This window comes from Trichosurus vulpecula, chromosome 1 (assembly GCF_011100635.1).
Source record: "Trichosurus vulpecula isolate mTriVul1 chromosome 1, mTriVul1.pri, whole genome shotgun sequence".
In the NCBI taxonomy this organism is placed as follows: domain Eukaryota; kingdom Metazoa; phylum Chordata; class Mammalia; order Diprotodontia; family Phalangeridae; genus Trichosurus; species Trichosurus vulpecula.
In genome coordinates this window covers 515,254,730-515,282,366 of record NC_050573.1, presented here as the reverse complement: position 1 = coordinate 515,282,366, position 27,637 = coordinate 515,254,730, and the positions used below count along the sequence as shown (strand labels likewise).

Here is a 27,637-nt window from a genome sequence, read left to right as displayed (position 1 = left end):
GAATTTCCTTCCAATAATAAACTGTCTCCCAGACCTGCTGCAGGTTTGGTAAAATGGTTTCTTAAGGATACAGTTTTAAAGTCAGGGCCTTCTCATGCTATGGGTTATAAAAGAGCTAGTGTCATTTTCTTTTGACTCTGAGTTGGTTCGTCCAATCACACTCCAGTATGCAAATGATCTTCGGTCAGTTCAGAGAAAAAGGAACACATAAAGCCAAGGGTTCAGTCAGTACGAAATTGCAGAGCCTGTCAGTTACTTGACTTCTCTCATATCTCTAGGACCAGCCCAGAAATGTCGCCCAACTTACCTGCCCCACTCACCGACTGCAAAATTCAGTATACTAAGGTTAGTATATTCAAGCTGCATGTCTGTTAACTTAGCTATGGAAAAAAATAACTTAGAGTGCAAATTTTAATTTAAAGTAGCCTTATTTAAAGTATTTTATATAAATAAACAGGAGCTATGCACAATGGGGATTTGGGTAAAGAATCTTACTAAATACAAGATATTAAAAGGGGAAAGTAACCCAACATCACTGCTTAGATGCTGATGTTAACTGTTCTGCCAGCAAGTTTTCTTATAGGAGCTCGTGCAAGTCACTTAAGAGATCATAGTTAACCACTGCTAGCTTGTATGCATGGATGTGGGAGAGCTGGGAATATTAAGGATAACTTTTGCAGTGAGCAAATTTGAGGGGAAAAGCTGGAGGAAACCCAGCATAAAGCTGTATGCATTATGAATACATTTATTTATCTTACTAGACAAACTTATTGCTTTTAGAACAGATGCCCAGTAGCTAACTAGTCAACGTCATTAATAACAGAGCCAAAGCAGGCCTCTTGTATTTCCACTTAGGAAGTTGTTGCTAAAGTGAACATAAGATATGGCTCCAGTTTTATTGTCTTAAATGTTCCTGTGATGGCATGTTTATTCCACACTATTACGTAAATCATTATGCAAATCAAATTTCAGGATCTATGAAAAAGATTTTTTTTTAAATTTCCTACCCCAACTTTCTAAACTTGTGGTTGTTTGTTTCTTACATAATTTAAAATTTTTGCTTTAGCTGAACTAGAAAGCAGAAGATGAGAATGTTTATTCTGTCTATAGATACTCATTTTGTTTTGCGAACATATCATTTTTAGTAACAGAGAAACTGGCAAAGGAGACAGGAGGATCTTCTTATTTGCAGCCTTGGAAAATTCCAGGGAATGGGGAACCTGTGGCATCGAAAGCCACATAGGTCCTCAAGTGCAGCCCTTTGAGCAAACCCAAACTTCAAAGAACAAATCCCCTGTAAAACCTGGATTCAGTCAAAAGGCTGCACCCAAGGACCTAGAAGGCAGCAGGTTCCCCACCCACTGATTAGGCATTTTTAAAATTTAGCATTCCCTTTGGGCCGAGCACCCCCAAGTAATGATATGGTACCCTATGTGGCCATAGTGGAGGGAGGGGGGGGGAGAGAGAGAGAGAGAGAGAGAGAGAGAGAGAGAGAGAGAGAGAGAGAGAGAGAGAAAGAGAGAGAGAGAGAGAGAGAGAGAAAGATGAGGAAATGAAGGAAGAAAAGGTAGGAAGAAAGAGAGAAAGAGCTGTGTTGCCCAGTGGAAACATACTAAATGCCCCATAAATTACACAGCATAAAACTTAGAAGGAAGAAATGAAGACTTTAAAGCATTTGGGATACATTTACCAAGTTTTTTTGTTCGTTTTGCTGTTGTTATTGTTGTTTTGATGAATGGGTGTGGCTCCCAAAGAGAGAATTATTTAACTTGCCTTTCTTTTTCTCTGCTGAGTTTTTTAAAAAAAAAAAAAGCCTAAAGGACTGCTAATGTTAATATTTAGTTTTTCCAAAAACTCCTTCTTGAAATCTGTTCCTCAGATTTAACTATCATACCAAACGGAAATGAAAGTGTGGTTTTTGTTCCCTTGGTTTTTGCTCTGTCACTTTTTCTTCTGCCTTATTTTCATTCTTTTATCTTCATTGTTCTCTTTCCCTTCCTCATTTTGTATTCCTTGTTTTCTCCTTTTTTTTCCACCCTGTTTTCTCTGAATGTCACAGTCGTTTCCCCCTCTGAATTTTTGTTGTGCCTTCACCCTCCATGAATGATAGTGGCAAAATCAATAGTCCTAATATCGTAGGTCATAGCTGGAAGGAGTTTTAAAAGTTATCTGATCCAGTCCTTTCATTTTACAGATGAAGAAATAGGAGTCCTAGAGATGGGTAAGGGATTTATCTAAGGTCACGCAGACAAAAAGTGGCGCAAGCGGGATATAAACCTAAGTACTTTGACTCAAAACATGTTTTCCGCTATACTAAGCTTCTGACTCAGGCTTCTCTGACAAACGTAAGACTTTATAGGTGAGACATTTAACCCCTCTGACTTTTAGTTTGCTCAGGGTGATTTTATATAATAATTGCAAAACACAATAACCAATATCTTTACCACAGCCAACATTTATGTAATGTTAGATTTAATAAGGCCTTCCTACAAAGTTATCCTAAAAGGCAGGTGAAAATAATTCCTCCTAACCTTTTATAACTTTGTCTATTAGTTTCACATAGTTGGACATGCAGTTACTTGTGTTCCTGTTGAAACAAAAAATCTATTCCAGATTACAAAGTTTGACTGCATAACTAACACAATTTTCCAAATTAAAAATCATACTCGCCCTCCTTTTTTTGTCCTGTTTCTCTCCATCTTTTAGAATCTGGAGGGAGTTAACACTTAATAATTTCCAAATCAAGAGAGCTGTATTTCTCACATCCTTCACAAACAGCTCTTATAATGTTAATATACATTTTAAACAAATCGCTGAAGTCCTAAAGTTAATGCATTTAAGGCTATAATATAAAAGCCCTGATCAAAGTGTCTTAAAAGACAGAAAAACCCTTATTTTTGCAGTTTTAAAAACATTGCCCAGAGAGCAGATGTATTGGAGGAAGGGTGCAAGACTGTTCACTTGCTATCTTTGGGCTGCTTGGTTTAGATCTTATCAATATAAAGCTGCTGATAACTGAATCCACCTCCCAACTAACTCCAGGGAGAGTCTCACCAGGCTTTTTCAGTTCAATTACTTAGATAATACCTCTTCTATCAGACCATGCCTTAGGCTATCTAGACAGAAGTATCTGTCCAAGCCTGAACAGAACCCAATGGAGCTTCCATACCATTGATTAAATCAATTCCAGCCTGAGTTGAAGTTTGACCAGGATAAGGAGACTGGACGCCATCTCGCAATGCCCTTCTGAAGAAGAAACTGAACTTTGGAAGAAGGAGATTAGGGGGAAGGTCAGAGTCTCGTTTTTTCACATCTATAATAAATGCAACCAAATTGAACAAAAAAATAAATAGCCTCATTCAACTGAAAGTGAGATTTGCTGTAATAAAAAAAAAAAAGGTGAACAAGTCTATTAAAAGTTTTTCTTCTCCCCAATTGTCTGTTAAACCCTGATAATGATAACAGCTGGCATTTATAGAACCTTATCAGGTTTGTAAACCGCATTACCTATATTGTCTCTTTTTGATCCCCACAACACTTTTTCACGATAGGTACTATAGGTATTATTATAATAGACTATTTTACAAATAAGGAAACTAAAACTCAAGCAGTGTAAGAGAGTTACTTCTATTGCATGGCTAAAAATGTTAGATATTGGGTTCCTGACTCTATGTCTAAAATGTCTTCCTCTATATTGTTCTTATCTACTTAGTTGCCTCTCCAGCCTATACCTGATCCTGCCTCTAGGCATTAGTAGAAAGAACATTACTATTCCAATCAACTGTTTTGAGTTTAAGTCCCAGAGGCAGGCTGCTATACTTTAAAGACATCTGGATTTGGAGTCAAACTATTTTCCCTGGAAACCTGACACTACCACTTAAGAGCTGTGTGAATTTGAACAAATTATTTAATCTTTCTTGGCCTCAGTTTCTGCATTGTCCTTTCTAGCTTTAAGTCTACCATGAGATCATGTCCACACTCTTCCACGTAGAGGGCCATGTGATGCAACCACTGGGGGCCTCCAGTTTTTTAACAGTAGGATGGGGATTAGAATAATCTCATTACTTCATGGGTTTATGCTGAGAATCAAGTAAGTTTAAATGAAAGGCTTTCGTAAGTGGTAAAACATTATGTAAACATAATAATAAACATGTTTTTAAAAGCTTTTATTTAATCCTTGCATTTAGTTCAGTTTTGCCCTTGCCATCTGTCATGCCTCAGTATTTCTCTATTTTTTAATAATACTTACAAGGAAAGTTCATGCTTCAATAAAAGTCCTTAAGTTTCCTCCCTAGCTATGTCAGCCATAACAATCTAATTGGCATGTGCATGCAAACTGAATGTTCCCTTCTTGGCACAGTGTATGCAAAGGCTTAGTGCTTTTAACACCAACAGAGAGAACCTGTAAAACTGCCTGCCTTCCCCTGAAATTGATCTCTTACCTGACATATAGATTCCAAGCTAGTCAACCTGATCCTATCTCTTTTGAGCATTGGCATTGCGTCCTATAGCATCAGAAAAGGACCAAGAGATGCAAGGTTTTCTTCCATCAGAGTCCATTTCCCCACCTTTAAGTCTGCATGTAGAAGAGGTTGCTGGTACAAAATTTACACCATATGACCCAGAAATATCTTCTCTAGAGCAGACCACAAAAGTAAAGCAAGGTAACCAAATTGCAGATGCAGAGCCCAAGGTAAAAACAAAAAAAACAAAAACTACACAATATCAGGGGAAAAGAAGAATGAATTTCAAAACAGTCCTGGGAAATGTACAAAACAGAAACAAAAAAGCAAGTGAATAGATAACATGATGGACTGATATAGGAACACCTCCATCAGGACATAACCACCCCTGCTCCATTAAAATCATAGATTAAGACTTCTGAGAGGCAAGATGGTGGAATAAGCAGTAAATCTCTATAACTCTCCCATATGTACCTCCAAACAACCATAAAATAGCCCCCAAAAGAAATCCTGGGACAGTAGAACCAGCAAAAAGAGGGAAGATCAGCAGGAAAGTTCTGCCTCACTCCGGTAAAAGGGGAGCACAATGCAGGACAGGAAGCATCCCAGCAAGCCAGCAGCAGGAGATCCTGAGCCCCAGTGTGGTTGAGCAGGCAAATGCCAGCACCAGGACTTGCCACATTCCTCAGGATAGCCAGGGGAATGGGCAAACTCCAACTCTGAGAACCACTATGTGCTTCAGCATAGACCTGGGCAAACCAGTGCTATGGGTGCTTAAGCAGACAGGCAGCCTCCAGCTACGAGACCTCCATGTGCTTCAGTGTGTCCCTGGGAAAATGCAGAAACATCCCATCAGCCTTAGCACACGCCAGACACCAGCACCAGGACCCCAGCTCAGCATCAAGCAAGCTGCCAGGCCCCTTTGGCCTCCAGCAGCACCAGCCACCTCCCACCACACCCCCTTAGCATAGCACCAGGCACTACTGTCCCCTGTGGGCCTCGGGGCAACATCGGTGCAATACCAGGTAAACAGCCAGGGCCTGCAGCTCCTGGCACAAGAATTCAAAGACAGGGCCTCTTCCACCCTGGGAGCAGAGATCAAATTTAAAAGAAAGCAAAAAGGCCAAAAAAGATGAGCAAAAAACATAACCTAACTGCAGGAAGTTATTATGGTGACAGGGAAGATCAAGACACAAGGTCAGAAGAGAATAACAATGTCAAAACACCTATGGGCAAAACCCCAAAGAAAAGTGGGGAGTCGTCTCAAGTCCAGAAAGAACTCATGGAAGAGCTCAAAAAGGAGCTTAATTATCATATAAGAGAGGTAGAAGAAAAGTTGGGAAAAGAAATGAGAGTGATGCAACAGAGTTATGAAAAAGTCAACAGCTTAGAAAAAGAAAACAACTGCATAAAAATAGAATTAGTCAAGTGGAAAAAGAGATACAAAAATCCACCAAACTTAAAAATCCACTCCTTAAAAAGTACAATTAGCCAAATAGAAAAGGAAGTAGAAAAAGTGAGGAAAACAACTCCTTAAAAGTTAGAACTGGGCAAATGGAAGCTAATGAGACTATGAGACATCAAGGATCAAACAAATTAAAAAGAACTAAGAAATGGAAAAAAATGTAAAATACCTCATGGGAAAAGCAACTGACCTGGAAAAATAGATCCAGGAGAGACAGTGTCAGAATCATTGAATTGTCTAAAAGCTATAATCAAGAGGAAGACCTAGAGAGCATCTTTCAAGAAATTGTTAAGGAAAACTGCCCCAATATCCTGGAACCAGAGGGCAAAATAGGCATTGAAAGAATCCACTAATCACCTCAGGAAGGAGATCCCAAGATAAAAACTCCAAGGAACTTTTTGGCCAAAATTTAGAATTATCAGATCAGGGGAAAAAATACTGCAAGTGGCCAGGAAGAAACAGTTCAAACATTGGGGAGCCACAATCAGGATTACACAGAACTTAGCAGCTGCAGCATTAAAAGACAGGCGTTCATGGGACATGATATTCCAGAAAGCAGAGGAGCTAGGACTACAACCAAGAATTGCTTACCCAGAAAAACTAAGTGTAATACTTCAAGGGGGAAAAAATAGTCATTCAATGAAATAGAAAGATTTCAAGCTTTCATAAGAAGACCAAAATTGAACCAAAAATTTGATCTCCAATATCAAGACCCAAGAGAAGCCTAACGAGGTACAAAGGGAAAAGAGAACATGAGGGATTCAATGGAGCTGAACTGTTTACATCCCTAAATGGGAAGATAATACTTGTAATTCCTAAAAATCGTACCACTAATAGTACAGCTAAAAAGAGTATACACAGAAAGAAGATTTGGGTATAAAGTGAATTGGAGGAAATGACATAAAAAATATAATGAAGGGATTAGAAAGAGTAGTTCACTGGGTGAAGAAGGAAGGGAGAGGTAGAATGGGGTAAATTATTTAGTATGAAGAGGTACAAACGACCTATTACAGTGGAGAGAAAGATGGAAGGGTGGGCGATGGGCATCACTTGAGCCTTAATCTCATCAGTACTGGCTCAAAGAGGGAATAATGTACACAATCAGTTGAATGTAGAAATCTCTCTTACCTGACAGGTAAATAGTAGGGGAAGAGAATAAGTAAAGGGGGTAAGGGGACTGACAGAAGGGAGAGCAGATTGAGGGAGGTGGTAGACAGAAGCAAAATACTGATGAGAGTGGAAAATCTGGCCCTTGTTTCTTGATGGCTCCAAATTATCCAACACTTTAATCAGTCTATCTTTATGTTCTGTCAGTGGTAGAAATCAAAGGTGTCACCAAGGCACACCAATAATTCCAATAAGTACTTCATGTCTCCAATTCCTTTCTTGATCAGCCGTTGGAAAGTTGCTGGTGTCACTGAGATGCCTAGTGTATACTCTCAAATCCAGTTTGACAGATGAAAGAATATGCAATTATGCACGGGGCCTTAGTCCTCCAAAACCTATTCTTACAACAATTTGTGAGAACTGAGTAAAGTCATTATTTTTAGGAACTTCATTTCACCATTGTAAGTCTTGCCTACATTCCTTAATGACATTTCAAAGAATATGCTGTGGGTCACATTTTTATGTGCCCAAAATAAGGGGGAAGTGAGAGTTGTAGCACCTTTGAGTTAGAAGGATACGAAAGGGATCCCACTGAGACATGTGAATGAGACATTTTGAGTGTTTGCCATGTAATCACTATGGGAAAGTTATCGAGGCTAATGCACTAGATATATAACCTTGATTTCCTTTTGTATTTACCGATAGATATTTATAAACAACGAATGGCATGATTCAGTGAGCGGCAAGAAATTCCCAGTCATTAACCCTGCTACTGAAGAAAAAATTTGTGATGTAGAAGAAGGAGATAAGGTAAGTTTTCTCACATGAGGGTTATTAAGCAAGTTTGCTTTCTCTCTTCAGTGCAAGTTTACAAGCCACTGTATATTCAAGTCATCATTTCATTAAAAAATAAATGTACTGGCTAGGTTGAGATTTAGATTTGGAAGGAACTCTAGAAACCAGACTCCAACACCCTTGCTTTTACAGATGAATAAACTAAGGCCCACAAGGAATGACTTGTCCATGGGCACACAAGTCGTGTGTACCAGAGTTTGGCGTAAAATTCAAGCATTCATACTTTGTCCATTTCCCTACATCACTGATACCTCCTAGAGGAAGGTCAAAAGGTGTCTATAAATATTCTAGACTGTTTCTTATAGATAATTTCTTAATAAATATTTGTTGATGATTCTTTGTTTTTAAACGATATTACTTCTAGCAACATCTTGTACTTTTTCTCTGCCTTAATTTTTTAATGGATTATAAATCACTATGAAAATAAAGCATAAGAAAATTTTAAATGTTAGGTGTTACTCCACAAAATAAAATTTATCTCTATGCTTGGAGGTTACATAATATAATGGAAAGAACTCTAAATTTGGAGTCAAAAGGCTTGCATTTCTGTGACTTAAAGGTGTATAACCCTAGGCAAGTCACTTAATTTTTCACGGTCTAAGTAACACTCATGTAAAATCAAGGGCTTAGAATAGATATTTCTAAGGGTCTTTCTAGCTCCAGCATTGTGTGGTTAACGATGTACTGTCTAGTCCTTTGGAAAAAATATTAATACATCTACAAGTTGGCAGACAGAATTTATCCAAGTATAGAGAGGCTTGATTCATGGCTTTAGATCAATGGTATTCATTTATATATGTTTATGATTACATGTGTGTGTATATATATATATGTATGTGAATATATAAACACATATATCTACACAAATACATATATACACATATTTTACCCATTATTTAAGTAAAACAATCAACCGACCTGATTCAAGAAATGTATTTTTAAATAGGCCAATAGAAATTTTTATATCTTTTTTTTAACCCACTAAAAGTTTCATCTTTTAAAAATAATTTAAGAAACATATATAATTATAGAACTGAAAAGGAACTTAAAGATTTTCTAGTTCCAGCATCTCATACTACAGATAAGAAAAGTAAGGCTCAATGTCCCAAGGTCAGGCTGTTGTTCGGTATCAGAGATAGAATAGAGCTCATTTTTTCTTACTTTGATCCAGTGTTCTTTCTTCTGTTAAATTTGATTTTTTAAAAAATCATAAATCTTTGGATGCCAAGAAATCTTCCTAAAGTACAGGCCTGAACATGTTGCAATCTGCTCCGTAAACTCCTGTGACTCCCAATTATTATATAAGATTAAATTGAAAAGTGGGTTCAGATTTGCATTGGTAAAGGGAATGTTCTCACTAGAGTCTTCCTATACCAATGAAATCATAGGGCCAGTAGGAAAGACCATTTAAAAAAAATTCAGTCAAAAGGGGCAAAATTTCTAGTTCCTAAGACCTACAGCATCAGTCAATAAGCATTTCTAAAATGCCCACTGCATGCCATGTACCAGCTATTCAAATACAAAACTAAACAATTCCCACTCTCAGAGATCTTACATTGTTATTATTTTTAACCTGTCATAAAGATCCAGGTCAGAATTTATAAGAGTAAAATGAGGACTTGGATAGCATTATTAATGATATATCCCCATTGCTTTCTCTAAGTTGTTGTATAGGTCATCTGAAGACCAATTCTAATGTCTTTCAAAAGTATTCAAGGCACCATTTTGTTGAGTCTGTTAACAAGTCTTGCTTGTAAAAGCCATTTCTTCTATGTAATGTTCAGAGGGTAGAGAGTATTCATCAGAGCTCTAACTAGGGGTGGACAACCAGATCTCTGTCCTGAGGGACAACCTCTGAGGGAAGGTTGGGTGTTTTATTTCTACATCATTCCTAGGCCCACCATCCCCCTGCTTCTCCATGCTTCTCTGGCCCTTTACCATGTAAATTGACTTGATAGTTGCTTTTGCTCCCTCAACCTAGGCTCCATTAGGATGCCACCCTTAGGCTCCCATCACTGCCATGTACCCTCCTACTCATACTGCCTGTTATATTCTCATACCTGTGCCTCCTCATATGGCTTAGTGCAGGGGCAAGGAACTCACTGCCTCATAGGCCCTCAAGTGCAGCCCTGTGACTGAATCCAAACTTCGAGGGCCACACTTGAGGACCTGGAGGGCCACAGTTGACCTCAAGGCCTCAGGTTCCCCACCCCTGGCTTATTGGCCTCGGGGGTCATGGCAGATAGCATAAGGTATGAGCTAGACTCTCAAAGGGACAGATGGTTCTCTTATTTTGGCATGATTGTTCCGAACTGGAGTTGGTTTGAACCAGAGCAAGGCCTGAGAAATAATAATATAAATACCAATAACAACCACAAAAACGAGTAGTGTTTATACTACATTTGTACAGCACCTTACAAGTATTACCTCATTTTATTCTCACAACACCCTTGGGAGGTAGGTCCTAATATTATTATCTTTATGATTATTATTTTATAGATGAGGAAACCGAAGCATACAAAGGTTAAGAGACTTTATTTCAGCATCTAAAAGTTAACTTGCACACAAAATCAAGTGGTCTGGATCACTTTCCAATTAAATTACTCAAGGCAGTCAACTGCTCGCTTAACATTCAGAGCTCTTCTTATAGCTTTCACCCTTCAGGGACCTTCTAACAACTCATTTAGAAAAAGCAAATCGTTGCCTTTGGGCACAAAGGTTTGCCTTCTGTCCAACAATTTTTCAGACAAATGTGCAATGATAACTGCTGTTACTATATTCTGCATTGCCTAATGAAATACATGAATTTGGTAAACGATATAGTCCTTGGAAACCTAATATTCTAGAAGTGACTCTAGATATTGTGCCAAAAAGTTTCAGGAATTTAATTTGTGGGTAGAGTAGAGCTCACAAAAGCCTATATATTTGCCACTCAAATTTTGTTTTCTTTTGTTTCTAAAGTAGCTGGGGGCAGGGTGGAGAGGACCAAACGGAAATTGGAAAGCATTGACCCAGACGTAGGTGAATACATCTTTTCAGTTCAGTGCTTCCTTCAGGTTATATTGACTAATCCTGAAGGCAGTTTATAATAACACTGTATGGCTCCACTTACTTAACACATAATCACCAAGATTTAAAGTGAATACCCATGGAAAAAAATGCCTCTATCAGGTATAAAAGAAGTGTGTAAATGTAGTTGCATAACCTGCTTTTTTGCAGATGTCCATACTTAATTCGATTTTATGAGAATTCATTTTTAGTGATATCTTAGTGGCTTGACATTTTTCTGTCTCTTTGATGTTAGCTGTTTTTACAGCTTCACAGATGCCTTATTTCTCAATTCTAAATAGAATCGAAACACTGAAAACCACATGCAACGTGACTGATTCAAGAAAAGATTACAAATCAAGATTAAGAAGAAGCACACTGCTGTGGTGATGTAGAAATGAAACTAAAATGAGTTAAATTAGTTAGGGTAGGGGCAGGGAACCTGTGACCCTCTAGGTCTTCAAGTGGGGCCCTTTGACTGAATCCAAACTTCACAGAAAAATCCCCTTAATAAAAGGATTCGTTCTGTAAAACTTGGACTGAGTCAAAAGGCCGTATCCAAGGACCTAGAAGACCACACGTGGCCTGCAGGCTGCAGGTTCCCCACCCCTGAGTTAGGATAATCACTTAACCTCTGGAGCTAGGGTAATACATATCAACCTCCCAAAGTAATTTAATAGATAAATAAGCTAGTTAGGTGGTAAATGTGCTCAGAATATTAAAAAAAAACATTCTATAAATGTAACATGGCATTGATGCCTAAGGTCTGACCCTGCCCCAATCCCTTTTTTTTTTGTTGCTGAGTCATTTTTCAGTGGACTCTGCCAGCTCCTAGTTACTTAATAAACTCCAGTGGCTCCTTGTCTCCTCCAAGAACAAATATAAAATCCTTTCTTTGGGTTTCAAAATCCTTCCTAACCTGACCCCAGCCTTCTGACTTCAGGCTTCTATCACTTTACATTCTACTCTGTTCTATGCAATCTAGTGACACTGGCCTTCTCACTTTTCTTTTCTTTTTCTTTTTTTTGCATTTGAAAAAAATCTTCATTAGACTTTGAACTCTTCTGAGTTCAGAGCTTTTGTCAGAAGATAAGCATAAAAACAAGCAACAACAACATATCAGATTAAGGGAAAATGTGTGAGATGGATAAATAGATATATCATCTGTAATCTGTTCCAACCTATATCCAAAGGGGTCTGCAATTTTTGCCTTTGTGGGAGTAAAAGAATATCTGTGGCCAATCACCCATTCCTTTGCTTTCCTATCTCCAAGAAAGGTACTGGGCTAGAATTCTGTGTATATACTACACTTCAAATATTTGTAGTCTATAGGTCCAGTCCTCTTTCAGGAATTCAGAATAAAAAGCCACTTTGGTTGGTTACTCTAAAGGAGAGGCTCTTGGCCAATTTAGCTTCTTCTCACCAAACACTGGACACTGGCTACACAGATAAATCACAAATAATCACAGATAAATAGTAATATGTTTATCAAAGAAAAAACCAGTAAATAGAAGTCAGCAGAGTTAGAGAGAATAAAGTAGTTAATAGAATACACAAAAATAATCTAACGTCAGTGTGGAAGCAAGATACAATCTTACAGAAACAATTGTGTCAGTAAAGAAGTCTGCTCCTAACCATTTCAGGGACACAGGGGTTGGGAATCAAGAGAATTGATAGGGGAAGGCATTCCCCACGTGTCTAAGGCTCTGGGTGCTCTCATTTTCCAGGTAAAAGTTTATACCTTCTCTCTAGAGCATCTCTGTCAAATTCTGATTCTCCAAAGTCTCTTAATACTTAAGGAGCTTTATGTACTCAAAGGTCTCTCAGACAATCAGTCACATTTCTCTCACAGGTAGCAGCATAAACCTATCCTTCAGGGAGCTACCTCAAACTGTCCTTGGGCAGGGATGGTACACAATTAGGGATTTTAAAAATCAGTTACGATGCAGAACAAACAGCTGCAAAATGTTCATATCACCACAGGAACACACTGGTATAGTAATTGGATAATATATGAGGAAAAACTCCTTCAGAGACATTCAAAATTATTACTAAGATCTCGTCTGATAAAAATACCTATTATCACTTTTTATTTTCTTCTATGAAATCTTTGAAATATTATAGGATATATGTATACCATTATATGTTCACTATGCATATATAGAAATATTTTATTTTTAATTTAATTTTGTTTATTTTTTATTTACTTTTATTTTATTTAGTCATTCATTTATATATTAATATATATAATATATAATAATATATAATAAAATATATATTAAATTTTTATTTATATTTATTTATAAATTATTATTCATAAATATTTTATTATTTTGTGGTATATCTGATATTCCCATTCATTTTCCTCACCAATTAAGAGACTGCAAATTCCTTGGGAGCAGGAACCCTGTTATTTTTAATCTTTGTATCCTAGGTGCTTTACAGTTAGATGGTCCTTAATATATGTGGGATTTGAAGTAGAATTCCATCTACTTATAAAGACAGAAATGCTAGCAAGTGGCCATAGCACTAGGGGTGGCATAAGAAGTTGCTCTAATTGCAGCTTCTTTGTGGGGCACACCTTGACATGCCTGTCTATTTATTGAAATGTTCTCCTTGGGGAACTTCCTGCCAGCATTATTGTAAGGATGAAATGAAATGATATTTGTGAAGTGCTTCACAGAATGCCTTGCACATAGTAGGGCTTAATAAATTTTTGTTTGCTTATTTTTACCGGCTCAAGTGGACTCATCTCTCCTTCAAGGAATCTTGTTACAAACTTATCAGATGCAGCCATTTCAGTCCAGAGGAGAAATTATTTCTAAACACGGATGTGGGGGCATGGTGGAGAAAGTCAGAGATGTCCCAAAGTAGTATAGCTCTAGACCTAGGAGGCTCAGGACCTCTCAGCCAAAAGACAATAACAGAATTGGACAATTGATCAGAGATTACAGTGGACCCATGTACTAGCACTATATTGTCCATACCCAGTTCCTGGTTATAGTTTCAGGGCAAAGAAAAGTGTTTACTGCTTTAAGGGAATAGGGGACCTTCCTGCATAAGGACTATAGGACAGACTGGAAGAAAAATGACCACTCCTTTTCACAGATCAGAGCTCCTTAGACGCACCAAAAACTTACAAACTCCCAATACTAGTTGTGAAAATAGAAGCAAGAAAAACTCTGATGTTTGGGACAGTCTCTTCCCCACCCCCTGGTGAGCAGAGCCCAACTTTAACATAAAATTCAAAATCAAGAAGTAGCCTCAGGGGAGCAGGGGGAGAAATAGACTAGAAAAATGAGCAAACAAAAAAAAAGAAACTGACCATAAAAAGCTACTATGGTGACAGGCAAGATAAAGATACAGACTTAGAATATTACAATAATGTGGAAACAGCTATAAGCATAGCTTCAAAGAAAAATATATATTGGAAACTAGCCCAAAAAGAACTTTTGGAAGAACTAGAGAAAGAGCAACTTTTTTTTTAATTAAATAAACTTAGTAGAGGAAAATTGGAAAAAGAAATGAGAATGATGTAAAAAAACAATGAAAAGAGAATTAAAAGGTAAAACAAAAAGTACTATAGAAAATAACAGCTTAAAAACCAGAATTAACCAAATGGTAAAAGAGGTACAAAACCACACTGAGGAAAAGAACTCCTTAAAAAAACAGAAATGGCTAAATAGTAAAAGAGGTACAAAACTTTATTGATGGCTGTGGATATTGGGATGATCTCAAAAAAAAAGTGGATGAGTGAAAAAGAGGGATGTCTTGAGAGAAGGGAGAGAAAGAGAGAGAGGAAGAATGGGGAAAATTACCTTACATGAAAGAGGCATGCAAGGAAGAGCTTTTATACTGGAGGAGAAAAATGGAGAGGTAATGCTTGAACTTTACTCTCATTGGAATTGCTTTAAAGAGGGAAGAATAGTTATATACACTCAGTTGAATACAGAAATTTATCTTATCCAAAAGAGAAGTAGGAGTGTAAAAAAGTAATAAAAAGGTGGGGGTGATAATAAGGAGGTTGGATCAAAGGTGGCAGTGGTCAGAAACAAAACAGACTTTTAAGGAAGGATAGAGATAGGGAGAGAAGGATAAACAAGAGAAAATAGGTTGGAAGGAAATAGAAAGTTAGTAAAGATAGCTGTAAATGTGAATGGGATGATCTCATTGTGAAACAGAAGCTGACAGCAGAATGGATTGGAAACCAGAATCCAACAATATGTTGTTTACAAGAAACAAGCACTTAAGACAGAAAGAAACCCACAGAGTTAAAATAATCGGCTGGAGGAGAATCTACCATGCTTCAGTTGAAGTAAAAAAAGGTTGGAGGTAGGAATCATGATCTCAGACAAAGCAAAAGCAAAAATAGTTTTAATTAAAAGACATAATCTGGGAGGCTACATTTTACTAAAAAGTAATATGGACAATAAAATAACATTAAAACTAAATGTATATGCATCAAAAGATTTGGATTCAAACCCCAGCTATCCCACTGCATGATATTGGCAAGTTCCTTCACTTTTCAGGGCTTCCATATTCCTTCTTAATAAAATAAGTAAGTTGGACTAGATAATCTTTAGGGTCATTCTAGATTTGTAACACATTAACCTTAGAAGAGTGGCAAATTTTTCATACAAATATGAGATCAGGATTGTTAAAAGGTCCTTTCCATCTCAAAATCTATGATTTGAAATTATATAAATCAGCATCTCAGTGAAAATAGATATAATATCCACCCTTTTTTTCTATGAAATTTCCCCTGTTTTCATCAGAGCGACATCTCATACTTAGCCATCATATGAATTCCACCTATATATGTTGTTCCATGGCCAAATTGTATTGAGAAATGCCTTGAGTATTCTTCTTCTAACTTAGCTTTCTTTGACTTTTTAGGCAGATGTGGACAAGGCAGTGAAAGCAGCAAGGGAGGCTTTTCAGATTGGGTCCCCATGGCGGACAATGGATGCTTCACAGAGAGGACGGCTCCTGAACAAACTGGCTGATTTAGTCGAAAGGGACCGTCTGCTCTTGGCAGTAAGTACCCACCAGATGAAGCAAGGGATTGGTAGAGGCCTCAATTGTTCTCTTTATTTTGAGCTGGTTTTGTTTACAATGGTGATTTCATGTCCTCAAAAAAAAAATCTTTCTAGATTATAAGGAATGCCTTTTGAGAATGTATTTCTCCTATCTCTTGTAAATGTTGAAGGAAATCTTCTTGGCAGGTTCTTTTTGTAGGTAGTAGTGTTAATAATAACTCAGTGTTTATAGGGCACCTTTAAAGTTTTCTAAAACACTTCATCACAGAGTTAGAAGTGATTTAGAGAATATCTAGTTCAACCATTCTACAACCCAAAAACGTCATCTCGCTTTTGCTTGAAGACCTCCAACCATTGCTCCCAACGTGGCTTATTCCATCCTTAGATAGCTTTAATAGTCTAAGGAAAACTTTCCTTACATTGAGTCTAAAATTATCTCCTTGCAACTTCTGCCATTTATGCCTAGTTTATCTAGGACCAAATAGAAGATTAAGTCAGTTCCCTTTTCCATGCGGCTTGCCTTCAAATACAACAATAAAATGACACTTAGTCTACCAAAATGATAAATATCAGAAATGCTTCCTCCCTTGTCTACCAAACAGCGTTGTTAGGATCAAATGATGCATAAGATTGAAAAGAAGAGAATAAGCATTTATAAAGCACCAACTGTGTACCAGGTACTGTGTGCTGAGTGCTTTTTGATCATCACAAAAAACCTGTGAGGTAGATGCTATTATCATTCCCATTTTACAGTTGAGGAAACTGAGGCAAATAGCGACTCACCCAGAGTCACACAGGTAATTAATGTCTAAGGCCAGATTTGAACTCACGGTTGCTCAGCTTCAAGCCCAGTGCTCTAGTCGCCTCCCTACCAGCTGCTTGACAGTTGATCAAATGAAGTAATCCACGTGAAAGCAGCTTGTGAAATACTAAGTACTATATAAATATTATCAGTATCGACAACTTCCTGAATGGGTCACCAGAAAGAACTGTGCCCAACATTTTACATAAAATAGTCGACACTAAAATTTTGAAAGTTATGAATCTTCAGAAAGCAAATTATTCATTCTCTGACTGTCGAGTGTCCAAAGCACTGTGCTTAGAAGGGGAAGAGATACAACAATATTGTAATGAAGATATTGTTCCTTCCTACATTGAGGTTACAATCTAGGAGTTTCAGGGGAGGGGAAGGAATATGCACACACACACACACACGCACACACGCACACACAGACACACACCACCCCAATCTTCCTTGTTGGTAGACCTCATCATGCCATTCTTCTGTTTAAAATTTCTCACTGGTTCCTATTACTCACCAATTATCCTTAGTCTGGTATTCAGGGCCCCTACCTTGTGGTCCAACCCTAACCCCCACCACAGCCTTATCCAATACTATTCTGTTCTAAGTACTCTCTTTTCAATCTGTGAAGAGTAAAAGCTCATCTGATGAGTACTTTAGCAGTTATCTCTCAGAACATGAGATAAGCCCCTAAAAAATAGGCTTTCTTGGAGTAATCTCTACAAAGATAACAAAGATATGTGATTTCCTCAGTGAGAAGAGCTCCTGAACTGATAACCCCCACCATCCTACAGAAGGCAACTTATTTTGGAAATGGGACCTAGTGTGTTGCAGGCACATAGAGCTTAAGGGACATAACTAGGGTCACCCTGCTAGTAGGCATTAGAAGAAAGAGTTAAGCTTAGTTCTTGACTCCAAGCCTAGCACTTTGCTAGTCTGTACTCCCTCTTCGTTACTGTAGATGGTTGCCTAAAATAGTATTATTAGACAAACGTATGAAACTCAATTTGGGGTCTGATCTTTTTTATTTCCAGACAATGGAATCAATAAATGCTGGAAAAGTCTTTCAAAATGCCTACCTGATGGATTTAGGTTCCTCTGTGAATGCTTTACGCTACTACGCAAGCTGGGCTGATAAGGTTCAGGGTCGTACCATCCCAATTGGTAAGCAAATTTGAGAAGCACTTTTTAAAAAAATGTATATTAACACTTGGCACTAGAATTATGTTTGACATAATCTCCCCCTCTTTCCTCCCTTTTCCTAGTCTCTCCTCCTTTACTTCAGTCTCCAATAAAGATATTTGGTATTTAAAGTCCAGGGCCCAACCTATCTTTCCAATTGCATTGGACATCTCCTTCCTATACTATGCGTTGTAGATAAACTGGCCTTCTCTGTTGCTTCCACGAGACACTCCATCCCCCTCTGCATGTCTTTGTAATGGCTGTCTGTAACACCAATGTTGCTAGCAGCTGCTGTGGAGGTATAAGGCCAATAACACCAGCACACAAGAGGGCTGCTAGCACAGGATCTTCAGTCTGCTTTTCTAAGGAAAGCAGCTTTAGGGGGTTTACAATCTCACTTTAATTAAACATACATATATCATTCACTTAGTTCAGGGGAAAAAGACAGCACCCTGAACTTCAGAGAAAACACAAACAGAAATTACAAGCAGAAATTATATAAACAGAGCAAATAACACAAATCAGCAGACAGGACTTTGATCTGTCCACAGCAATACATACATAGTTACCAGAGAGAGAGAGAAGCACCAACATCTGGGTTTTCAAAGGGGGGGTGGTGTGCTCCGTAACGGCTACCCAGAGTCTCATCTGGCCAAATCACACAAACACTCTTCCAATGAGGGAGCACTGAAGCAAAATGCTAACCTCAGAGTATATATACACTTCTTCAGGGTCAGCCGTTAGAGGGTGTCACAACCATGTGACTCAAACTCATGTGACTTAGGCTTTCTTGTGACTTAAACAGGACATTAAAGACTCTTGATTCAGACATAGGCAGGACTTAATCAAAGGCACTTGACTGCCTTAGTGCTGAGAAGCCACTCCAAAAGAAAAAACAGCAAAAAGTCCCACTTGGCTTGCTATTACACTGTATATTATACATCCTTTCTATTTATTAGATTTACATTTATACTGCATATATTTTATATGTACTTGTCTCCCCCACCAGAATGTAATCTCATCACAAGTAGGGATTGTTTTGTTCTTTCTGTATATATTCCAAGATCCTAGTACAATGCCAGGCACAAAATGATGCTTAATCATTATTTGTGGAGTGACTGGTTGATTAATAATAACAAATTTCAACTGCTAGGATTTGTTAATATTTATTACATACTTTTGAAAAATTCAGCAAAATCATGTCATTGGGAGGCTTAGGAATATTTTAGTATTTGTAAAATAAAATATGAAATAAACTTCAAGTACATTAATTATTGAATAGAATAAAATTTAACATACACCCATACACCCATGCATGGGTTGGACTTTTCACAACTGATACTGAATATTATGCCCAAGTTTTAGGGGCCTTTTTTGTTTTTAATCTGTAATGATACTTTATGCTTAGTTATCAAGTAGTTAGCTGGCATTTTTCCTTGCTCCTATGTGCTGTTGATTTAACCTCTCACTGAAAGTTGTTAACTCAGAGAAAGATAAAAATTAATCCAAGGCCTTGAGTCTCAGTTTGTGGAGAAGTGAAAGAATACATCTTTTGCTTGTTTGTTTGTTTTAAAGGGTCATGCAGGAAATGTCACAAAATGATAAATAGTTAGAAATCTGGAAAACAAGAACTGTCAGCAGAATTGATCTCAGCTAGAATCCATCAGAGAAGAAACTGAAATGACATACTAGTCAAAGAGGGAAGGAGAATTTGAGTATAAAGGTTGGGAGATCAGCTAATTGTCAGTTTAAAACCTGCTTCTAAAGAGCAAATGAAGGAAAGTTGTCCTCAAGACGTGCTCTACTTCCAACACACAGGACTGACTTCACTCTCTAGTTTAATGAACCTGATAGTTGAAGATTTGATGGAAATTATCTTTAAGTTTCCCCAAGGATTTAAAATAACCCAAGCAATACTGAAACTACCTAAAAACTAATAAAGAAGCCCAGCCAAGGTGAACCACGGATAAGAGATAGGGATTGGGCAGGTCAGAGGCAGTGAAACACAGACTGGGAATGACAAGAGAGTAAGGAAATAGTGCTATAGAGACTCAGGGCTTATTTGGGGGATCTAGTTTCTATTTTGATAAAGTAGGAGAAGGAATAAAATGGAGAAATGGATTGAAATGAATGGGTATTAAAATGCAGCAAACATTTATTAAGCACTTACTCTGTATAAGGTCATAATTCTGCTAGGTTCTTGGGAAATACAAACAGGAAATTAAAAAAAAATTAGCAGGAAGGGCAAAATTGAATGTTAAACAAATGGAAAGATGTCAAACTCAGATTTAAACCAGATGTCTTTAGAGAGGGGGAGAAGAGAAAAAGAAGACAGGGGAATGTTTGTGGGTTTCTGTTTTTATTATTTAAATCATTTAGGATGGGCCACTCGTGGATATTGTACCACTAGCAAGGGAAATTTAGCATAAATATTTTAGGAATCTTGAACTCCGGGATGGCATTTCCATCATGCTCCCCTCCTACTCACCCCCTCCACATACATGACATTCCCTATAATTTCCCAATTCATTTTCTGCATATCTTTGCAAATATGTTTCAGAATGGTTGAGAAGACTGGATTACACCACTTTTTGGATCTTGTCCCACATCTATCTATGTAGTTGTTCAAGTGATATCAGATCCCGCACAGTATTATAAAATCCCCTTTTTCTACATAGAAAATAATTGGTTTGTTCGTTTCTCCTGTCTATTTCAGAACAATATTTGTCTGATAATACTATGTTTTGTTTTCTTTTTTTTGGTTTGTCCTAGATGGAAAGTTTTTCTCGTACACAAGACATGAACCCGTCGGTGTTTGTGGCCAAATCATTCCTGTAAGTTGCCTCCACATGTAAGACTTTGAAAACTCTCTCACTAAATGGTAAACCAGCTTCTCTCTACTGCATAAAGGAGCATTTAGAGCTGTACTAAACATCTAAGCTATGAAAGGCATATGCAATAAGCCATATTGCACTTTGTTTTCTCATTTCAAAGATGAAGAAACTGAGACAGTTTGAAAGTTAAGTGACTTACCTAGGGTCACCCAGATAAAAAGCAATCTATCCACTTTGCCACCTAGATGCTTGTGTAATAGCTAACATTCACCTAGCACTTCAAGGTTTGCAAAATATTGTTCATGTCATCACAAGATTCAAATGATTTGTCTCCTGATTTGTTATCTCATGATTTAAAAGCAAATGGAAACATATTTTTCTTTTCGTTCCTTTAATTTAAAGTCTATTCTTGCTGAGATTTCCTTCAAAGTCAAAGGAATGTCATCTGGACGATTAAACATTTGCACTTTCCAGTATGCCATTTAGATAGATAGATAGATAAGAAAATAATTAGATGAATAAATGAATGAACTGATAAATAAATATAAGTGTATATAACATCACATAAATGTTACTGAGCCCTATATCTCAAACTACTTGATCTACTGGGTAATTTCAAATATTTGATATCCAATATAATAACTTTGAAAATAAGAAGACAAGAAATATTTCAGTGTTTAATTATTTATGTGTCACATTGAGAATTTGGCTCCTATTCCATGAACATGTTGCTCTTTGTGTCAGAGAAGTCATTCAATTAAAGGCCCAAACTTGCCTTCCAGATCTACCCCTCACAAAGTGGTTGCATTTTCCTAAAAATTCTTTAAAAATATATATGAGGGGGGCAGCTAGGTGGAGCAGTGAGTAGAGCACTGGCCCTGGAGCCAGGAGGACCCGAGTTCAAATCCAGCCTCAGACACTTGACACACTAGCTGTGTGACCTTGGGCAAGTCACTTAACCCCAATTGCCCTGACTTCCCCCCTCCAACATATATATATATATATATATATATATATATATATATATATATATATATATATATATATATATACACACACACACACACATACATATATGTATGTATATGTATACATACACACATATATACATATACATATATATATATATATTGAACCTGTATCCATGTAAAATCTATAAGGTCACAAGTCAAATTGGTACTACTATAATTACTGGAGTGTTTGGGAAATGTTGAATGCATGGGAAACATAGTGACTATGACTAAAATTAAGTTCATTGTTTTAATACTTCATAGATTCATGATTTCAGTAATCTGGGTTCTCCCTTCTTTGATACTAATCACAATCTCTCTATGTAGATATTCTTCCTAAATTGTTTGCTTGGTGGGGGGAAAACTTCAGTTGGTGGCCACTCTCCCGATTATCCTCTCTAAGCATGACTAGTTTGTCTTCAGGTATAAATTATCACCTCCCCTATAATAAAAAGCACTTTAGCTGGATAAAATCTTCCAGAACTTCCATTCCACTGTTCAGTCACCCCATGCCACCATGATGCATCAGGGTATGGATTTAAAAGAAATGGGATTCATCATTAGTGAGGAAAAATTGATGTTCATCTCTTGCTTTATAGTGGAATTTCCCTTTGATTATGCTTATGTGGAAACTTGGACCTGCCCTTTGCTGTGGAAACACCGTAGTCGTCAAACCAGCAGAACAGACCCCACTCACTGCTCTTCATGTAGCGTCATTAGTTAAAGAGGTAAGTTTGCTAAGTCACAGTGTGCTCTCTAACAATCTACCACGTGAAAAACTGGAATACTAAACCAACAATCATTCTTCTATCATCCAAAGCCCTCGATTTGTACTACATGAAACAAATACTTCACCTCTTTGCACATTAGCCGATGGGCTATACACCAATATGAGGAAACATTAAAATCATTGACATTGATTTCAGATAATCAAGATAAATGTCACATTGTGATCAAGCAATAGAGGGGAATGATAGATAGATAGACAGACAGACAGACAGACAGACAGACAGACAGACAGATAGATAGATAGATAGATAGATAGATAGATAGATAGATAGATAGATAAAAAGGAATATATAATACCATTAATAAGTCAGTCTCCTACATGGTTATTGCCATCTCTACCCTATCCTTTTCTGGTAAAGAAAAGTGAAGAAACAAAAAACATTTTATCTTCAGAACTCACCAAAGATTTTTGCCAAGATGAATGAATGAATAAAATCCTGGTTGAGGAAACAATGAATTTATTTCCCACCCCCCCCCCCATCTCCTTTATTTTAAGAAACATTAGTCCCTGAAAAACATATCATCACTTGTTCAATCTGAATTTTCTTTGTAAAGATATTTCATTCGTCAAGAATACAACAGATAATGAAAATAAAGTTAATGAATAAGGATTTTCTACTTGGTATAGTTATGTTTTATAGTTAGATTATGAAACTCTTCTGTTACCAGATTCACATTTCATTTACTGAGTTTGATGCTTCATGGTGAAAGTATGTTCAACTACTGAGGGCTAATAGGCTTGGTACACCACTGTAGAGTATCGTGGTTCTGTTCTTCCATCCATTTGGTATATCCCTTACCGATGAATATTTCACTAGTTTAAAAGGAATGTGAAGGTGCTTGGGCAACAGAAGCCAACGGGTAAAAATATAAACTCTTCAAACCAGACCTATGTATAATAATACTAATTCCATATCATATGTAGAACACTTTATGGTTTTCAAAGCACTTTTACACGTATCTCCTCTTGTGAAATTGGAAACTCATGATCATCTGAATGTGCCACGGAATCTGAATGCTACCACAGTTAAGGATGGAAGCTGCTTCTCAATAATGCAACCTTCAAATACAATGAATAAAATATGTGGGGTGGAATGGAGGGAAAAGATGATAAAGAAATTTTGAGGTGGTTTTTTTCATGGTTAAGAACTAAAGACAGGAAGCAAAATGTCGTGGAGGAGAGAGTGTTAGACTTGGAGCCAGGAAGGCTCGAGTTCAAATCCTGATTCAGACACTTACTAGCTGTGTGACCCTGGGCAAGTCATTTAACCTCTCTAGCCTCTCTTTCCTCCTCTGTAAAATAGGAATGATAATGGTTAATAGTTTTTAGAGTTGTGAGAATCTAATGAGATAATATGTAAAGTGCTTTGCAAAACTTAAAGTGTTTTATAAATGATGGTGATGATAATGAGGTGATTATAAGCAAGGTGTTTTTCTTTTCCTAGAAATTTTCAATCCTCCTCCTCTAGGATTAATTTGTGACTGTCACTCCTTTAGGCAGGATTTCCACCAGGAGTAGTGAATATCGTGCCTGGTTATGGACCCACGGCTGGAGCAGCCATTTCTTCTCACATGGATGTGGATAAAGTAGCCTTCACAGGGTCTACAGAGGTAAGTCAAGTTAGATATTAAGGCATTCCCAGTGGCTACTTTATGTAGCCATTTTAGGGTCAAGTTCCATTTAGGCTGCATTCTTATCTAATTCTTTCAAATATGTTTTGGAAAAAAGGAGTTTAGAGAGACAGAGAGCAGTCTTCAATTTAATTCAACGGGCATTCATTAAATACCTTCTATTTGTCAGGCATTATAGGTCAGAGAGTGTAAGCCCCCTGAGGGCAAGGGTTCGCTCTCTTTTGCTTTTATATGGTATCTAGCACAAAAATTAATGGAAAGTAGACATTTAATAAATGTTAACTTAATTGATTGATTGATGGATGGAGGCACCATTATTTGCCCTCCTAACCCCCACCAGACTGCCCTTTACTGTATGTGTTATAGATCAAAATGAACTTGAATTCTCTCTCAGCAACTGAGAGGGTGGGGAAGGCCAAGATGGGGTCCCTATGTTGCTGTGAATGAGTCACACATATAGATATATAAGAGCTGACTGTGTTTGCAAGCAAGACAGGGTCGTGGTCGTGAATTGGGTGTTTATGTGTAGGGCTATCATGTAATGATGGATACCGTGATGGACGTACAAATCAAGCCTTGGCAGTTTTAAATGATTACTCTTTGGGGTATTATTTTACCAGATCAATGCCGAATGGTACGTTAGGTCTAATAAGGTCTTACATGTCTATGGTGCTTTGGAGATTATGAAGTACTTTTCTTACATCATCCCTGTGACGAACAGCACAGACCTTGGAGTCTGAAAATTTGGAGTCAAGTCCAGGTTATGCCATGAAGTAACTATATATTCAGCAAATCAAAAACTCTCTGTGTCTCAGTTTCCTCCTCTTTATAATAAGAGCATTGGACTAGAGAAACTTTAAAGACCCTTTCTATTCTAATAGTCTGTGAGTTGGGTAGCACAAGTATAGTCAATACGCATCTATATCCAATATAGTAATGTGTCCATTTTAACAGTTTTTAATTATAATAGCAATTCAGATCTCCCATTATACTCCTTTAAAATATCATTCTACCTATGTCTTTTGTAAAAGCTTTTTATTTCAGAGCCTTATGCTATTTATTCAAGTCAGACCCACTAGATGCTAAAATAATAGTAACTGATATTTGCATAATACATGTAAAGTTCATGCCATGCTTTACATAAATTATCTTAGTTCATCCTCACAAAAATCCTGTGAGGTAACTGTTACAGGCAATTTTTTCCCTGTTTTACAGAGGAGGGGGAACTGAGGCTTGGAAGACTTGAGCGTATTGTTACCTCGGACAGTAGAAATATAGGCAAAGACTAGCTAGCACAGCAACATTGGGGGATGTCTATTCGGCCTAGTTACACTTTCGAATATCTAGAATGGAGGCCAGTAGTGGGATGGTCTTCTGAATCACATACATTAAACGAAGTTGTACTCTCTCTGTTTCATTCACATTTCCAACAACCTGTTACCTAGTCCATTTCATATCACTGAGGATCAGAAATGTACCAATAATTCTAGTTTAATTACATATACTAAAATGTTATAAAATAGGAGAGGGTGGTGCTTAGCAACCACTGTTTATAAAAATGGGTTCATTGGGGCCCATTGAGAATAGAAAGGGAAAGCAGGAAAGATGTAATTTAGAGCAATGAAGATTTTTTGTCTTCTTAAGTAAGAAATGTATGTACAGGACAGGAGAGTTAGGCTGGGAGATTTCAGATAGGCTCCACAACAGGAGAAGTCTATTTCAACACAGTTGAATTAAAAAAAAAACAAAAAAAAAACACTAAACTAGCTTTAATGTAACTAATAAAAACAAAACAGATTCAAGTGTCTCATTGTAGTTTATGGCAGCAGTCAAGTTACTCGCTTTGATGGATCCATTATCTAATTGTTGTAGGTGGTTCCTTGATTTGGACAAATCACAGGCCCTCTATGCCTTCTCATTCTGTATAATTCCCATCCATTTTTTTTTACCACGGGGAATCTGACAAAGCACTGGGGGACTTCCATTTATTATTCTAGTATCTCCCGGGTATTCATACACTAAATGGATTTTCCAGCTGTTGCCTCTTTTTCTTCCTACCTGATCACCTCCTCTTCTGATCATATATGACCTCAGTTTCATCTTTCATACTTCCAGGAGAATCATTTTATTCATATATATATATATATGAATATGTATATATATACATATATATATGTATGTATATGTATGTATATATGTGTATATGTATATATGTGTATATGTATATATATATACATATGTATATACACATACACATATATGGAAAAAATTGGGCATTACTGAAAGCACTATGTATTTCTCCAAAAGCAATCCAGCCTGATCTCCTCCTTCAATGCAATTCTAGGCCTAACTTATTGCCCATCTACAGTGATTGCTGTAGTTGTACAGATGGTCAGACTTATTTGACAGACTACTTATCCAGCTGAATGCCATAATCTGGGCAACATAGATATTTCATGCACTTTGGATTTCCAGTATTGCTGCACAATTACCATACAAAATCAAAACTAGGACTTCATTAACATCCATCCATTTTTTTCCTGTCGAATTAAAATAGAAATGTGTTACTAAAATACACTTTTACAGCATCAATTGGCGTTTATGAGCTTTCTGTGTTCTTACACCAAAGTCGAGTTTGGAAAACAACTTGTTAAATATTAACCATTGTAATAAAAACTGTTTGTTTATGATTGTTATACAACAAAATAAAATACAGGGATGATTGGTTGAAAGCAAAAGGCATCTCCAAATGCCTCCTTCCATTTTGGACCCTACTATGTATTATGTAATAGTGAACCCAGAGAATAAAGGAGATGAAGGAATCATATGATTTTCCAATTGGGAAAGTTGGAAATCATTTAGTCCAGTTTCTCATCTAAGTAAATGCAAAAGAACAAGGAATTTAAATGAGGAAACATCATAAGATATCCAGGACTTAGAAATCCAAGAGCTATGGATGGGAACCCACTAATTCTCTCTATTGGGAACCAACTTCATCTTTCTGTTTTCTTTCAGGTTGGCAAGCTGATTAAGGAGGCTGCTGGGAAGAGCAACCTGAAGAGGGTTTCACTGGAGCTGGGAGGAAAGAGCCCTTGCATTGTATTTGCTGATGCTGACAGTTAGTATAATTAATATTTTTATGTTTCTTTTATTTTTGCCATGCCTCAGAGCAATTTTCGACCAATATTCTACTGTGAACTAAATTATTTCTAGCTAGTTAACTGGGGTGAATCTGGTTTTTTTTTTAACACAATAAATTTTTTCGCTTCTTAGCCCCTTCTGTGTACAAAGCATTTTGATGGTTTGGTGCTAGGGATACAAAAGACAAAAACCAAAACATTTTCTCCATTCAAGGGGCTTACGTTCCAGTTGAATCTCTATAAGAATAAAACAAAAATCTCACATTTTTCA

At 37.2% G+C, this 27,637-nt stretch overlaps 1 protein-coding gene across 1 annotated transcript in view; it reads left to right on the top strand.

Moving 5' to 3' along the window:
* Positions 1 to 219: 219 nt before the first annotated feature.
* Positions 220 to 27,637, top strand: part of LOC118833613 (retinal dehydrogenase 1) — a 51,102-nt gene continuing 23,684 nt past the window's right edge. Inside the window, exons 1-8 of the mRNA XM_036740990.1 lie at positions 220 to 345; positions 7,741 to 7,845; positions 15,835 to 15,975; positions 17,814 to 17,943; positions 20,734 to 20,795; positions 22,405 to 22,533; positions 24,092 to 24,205; positions 27,242 to 27,344. Coding sequence (XP_036596885.1) covers positions 292 to 345; positions 7,741 to 7,845; positions 15,835 to 15,975; positions 17,814 to 17,943; positions 20,734 to 20,795; positions 22,405 to 22,533; positions 24,092 to 24,205; positions 27,242 to 27,344 — 838 coding nt within the window. The 5' untranslated portion in view covers positions 220 to 291. The remainder of the gene's footprint in view (positions 346 to 7,740; positions 7,846 to 15,834; positions 15,976 to 17,813; positions 17,944 to 20,733; positions 20,796 to 22,404; positions 22,534 to 24,091; positions 24,206 to 27,241; positions 27,345 to 27,637) is intronic.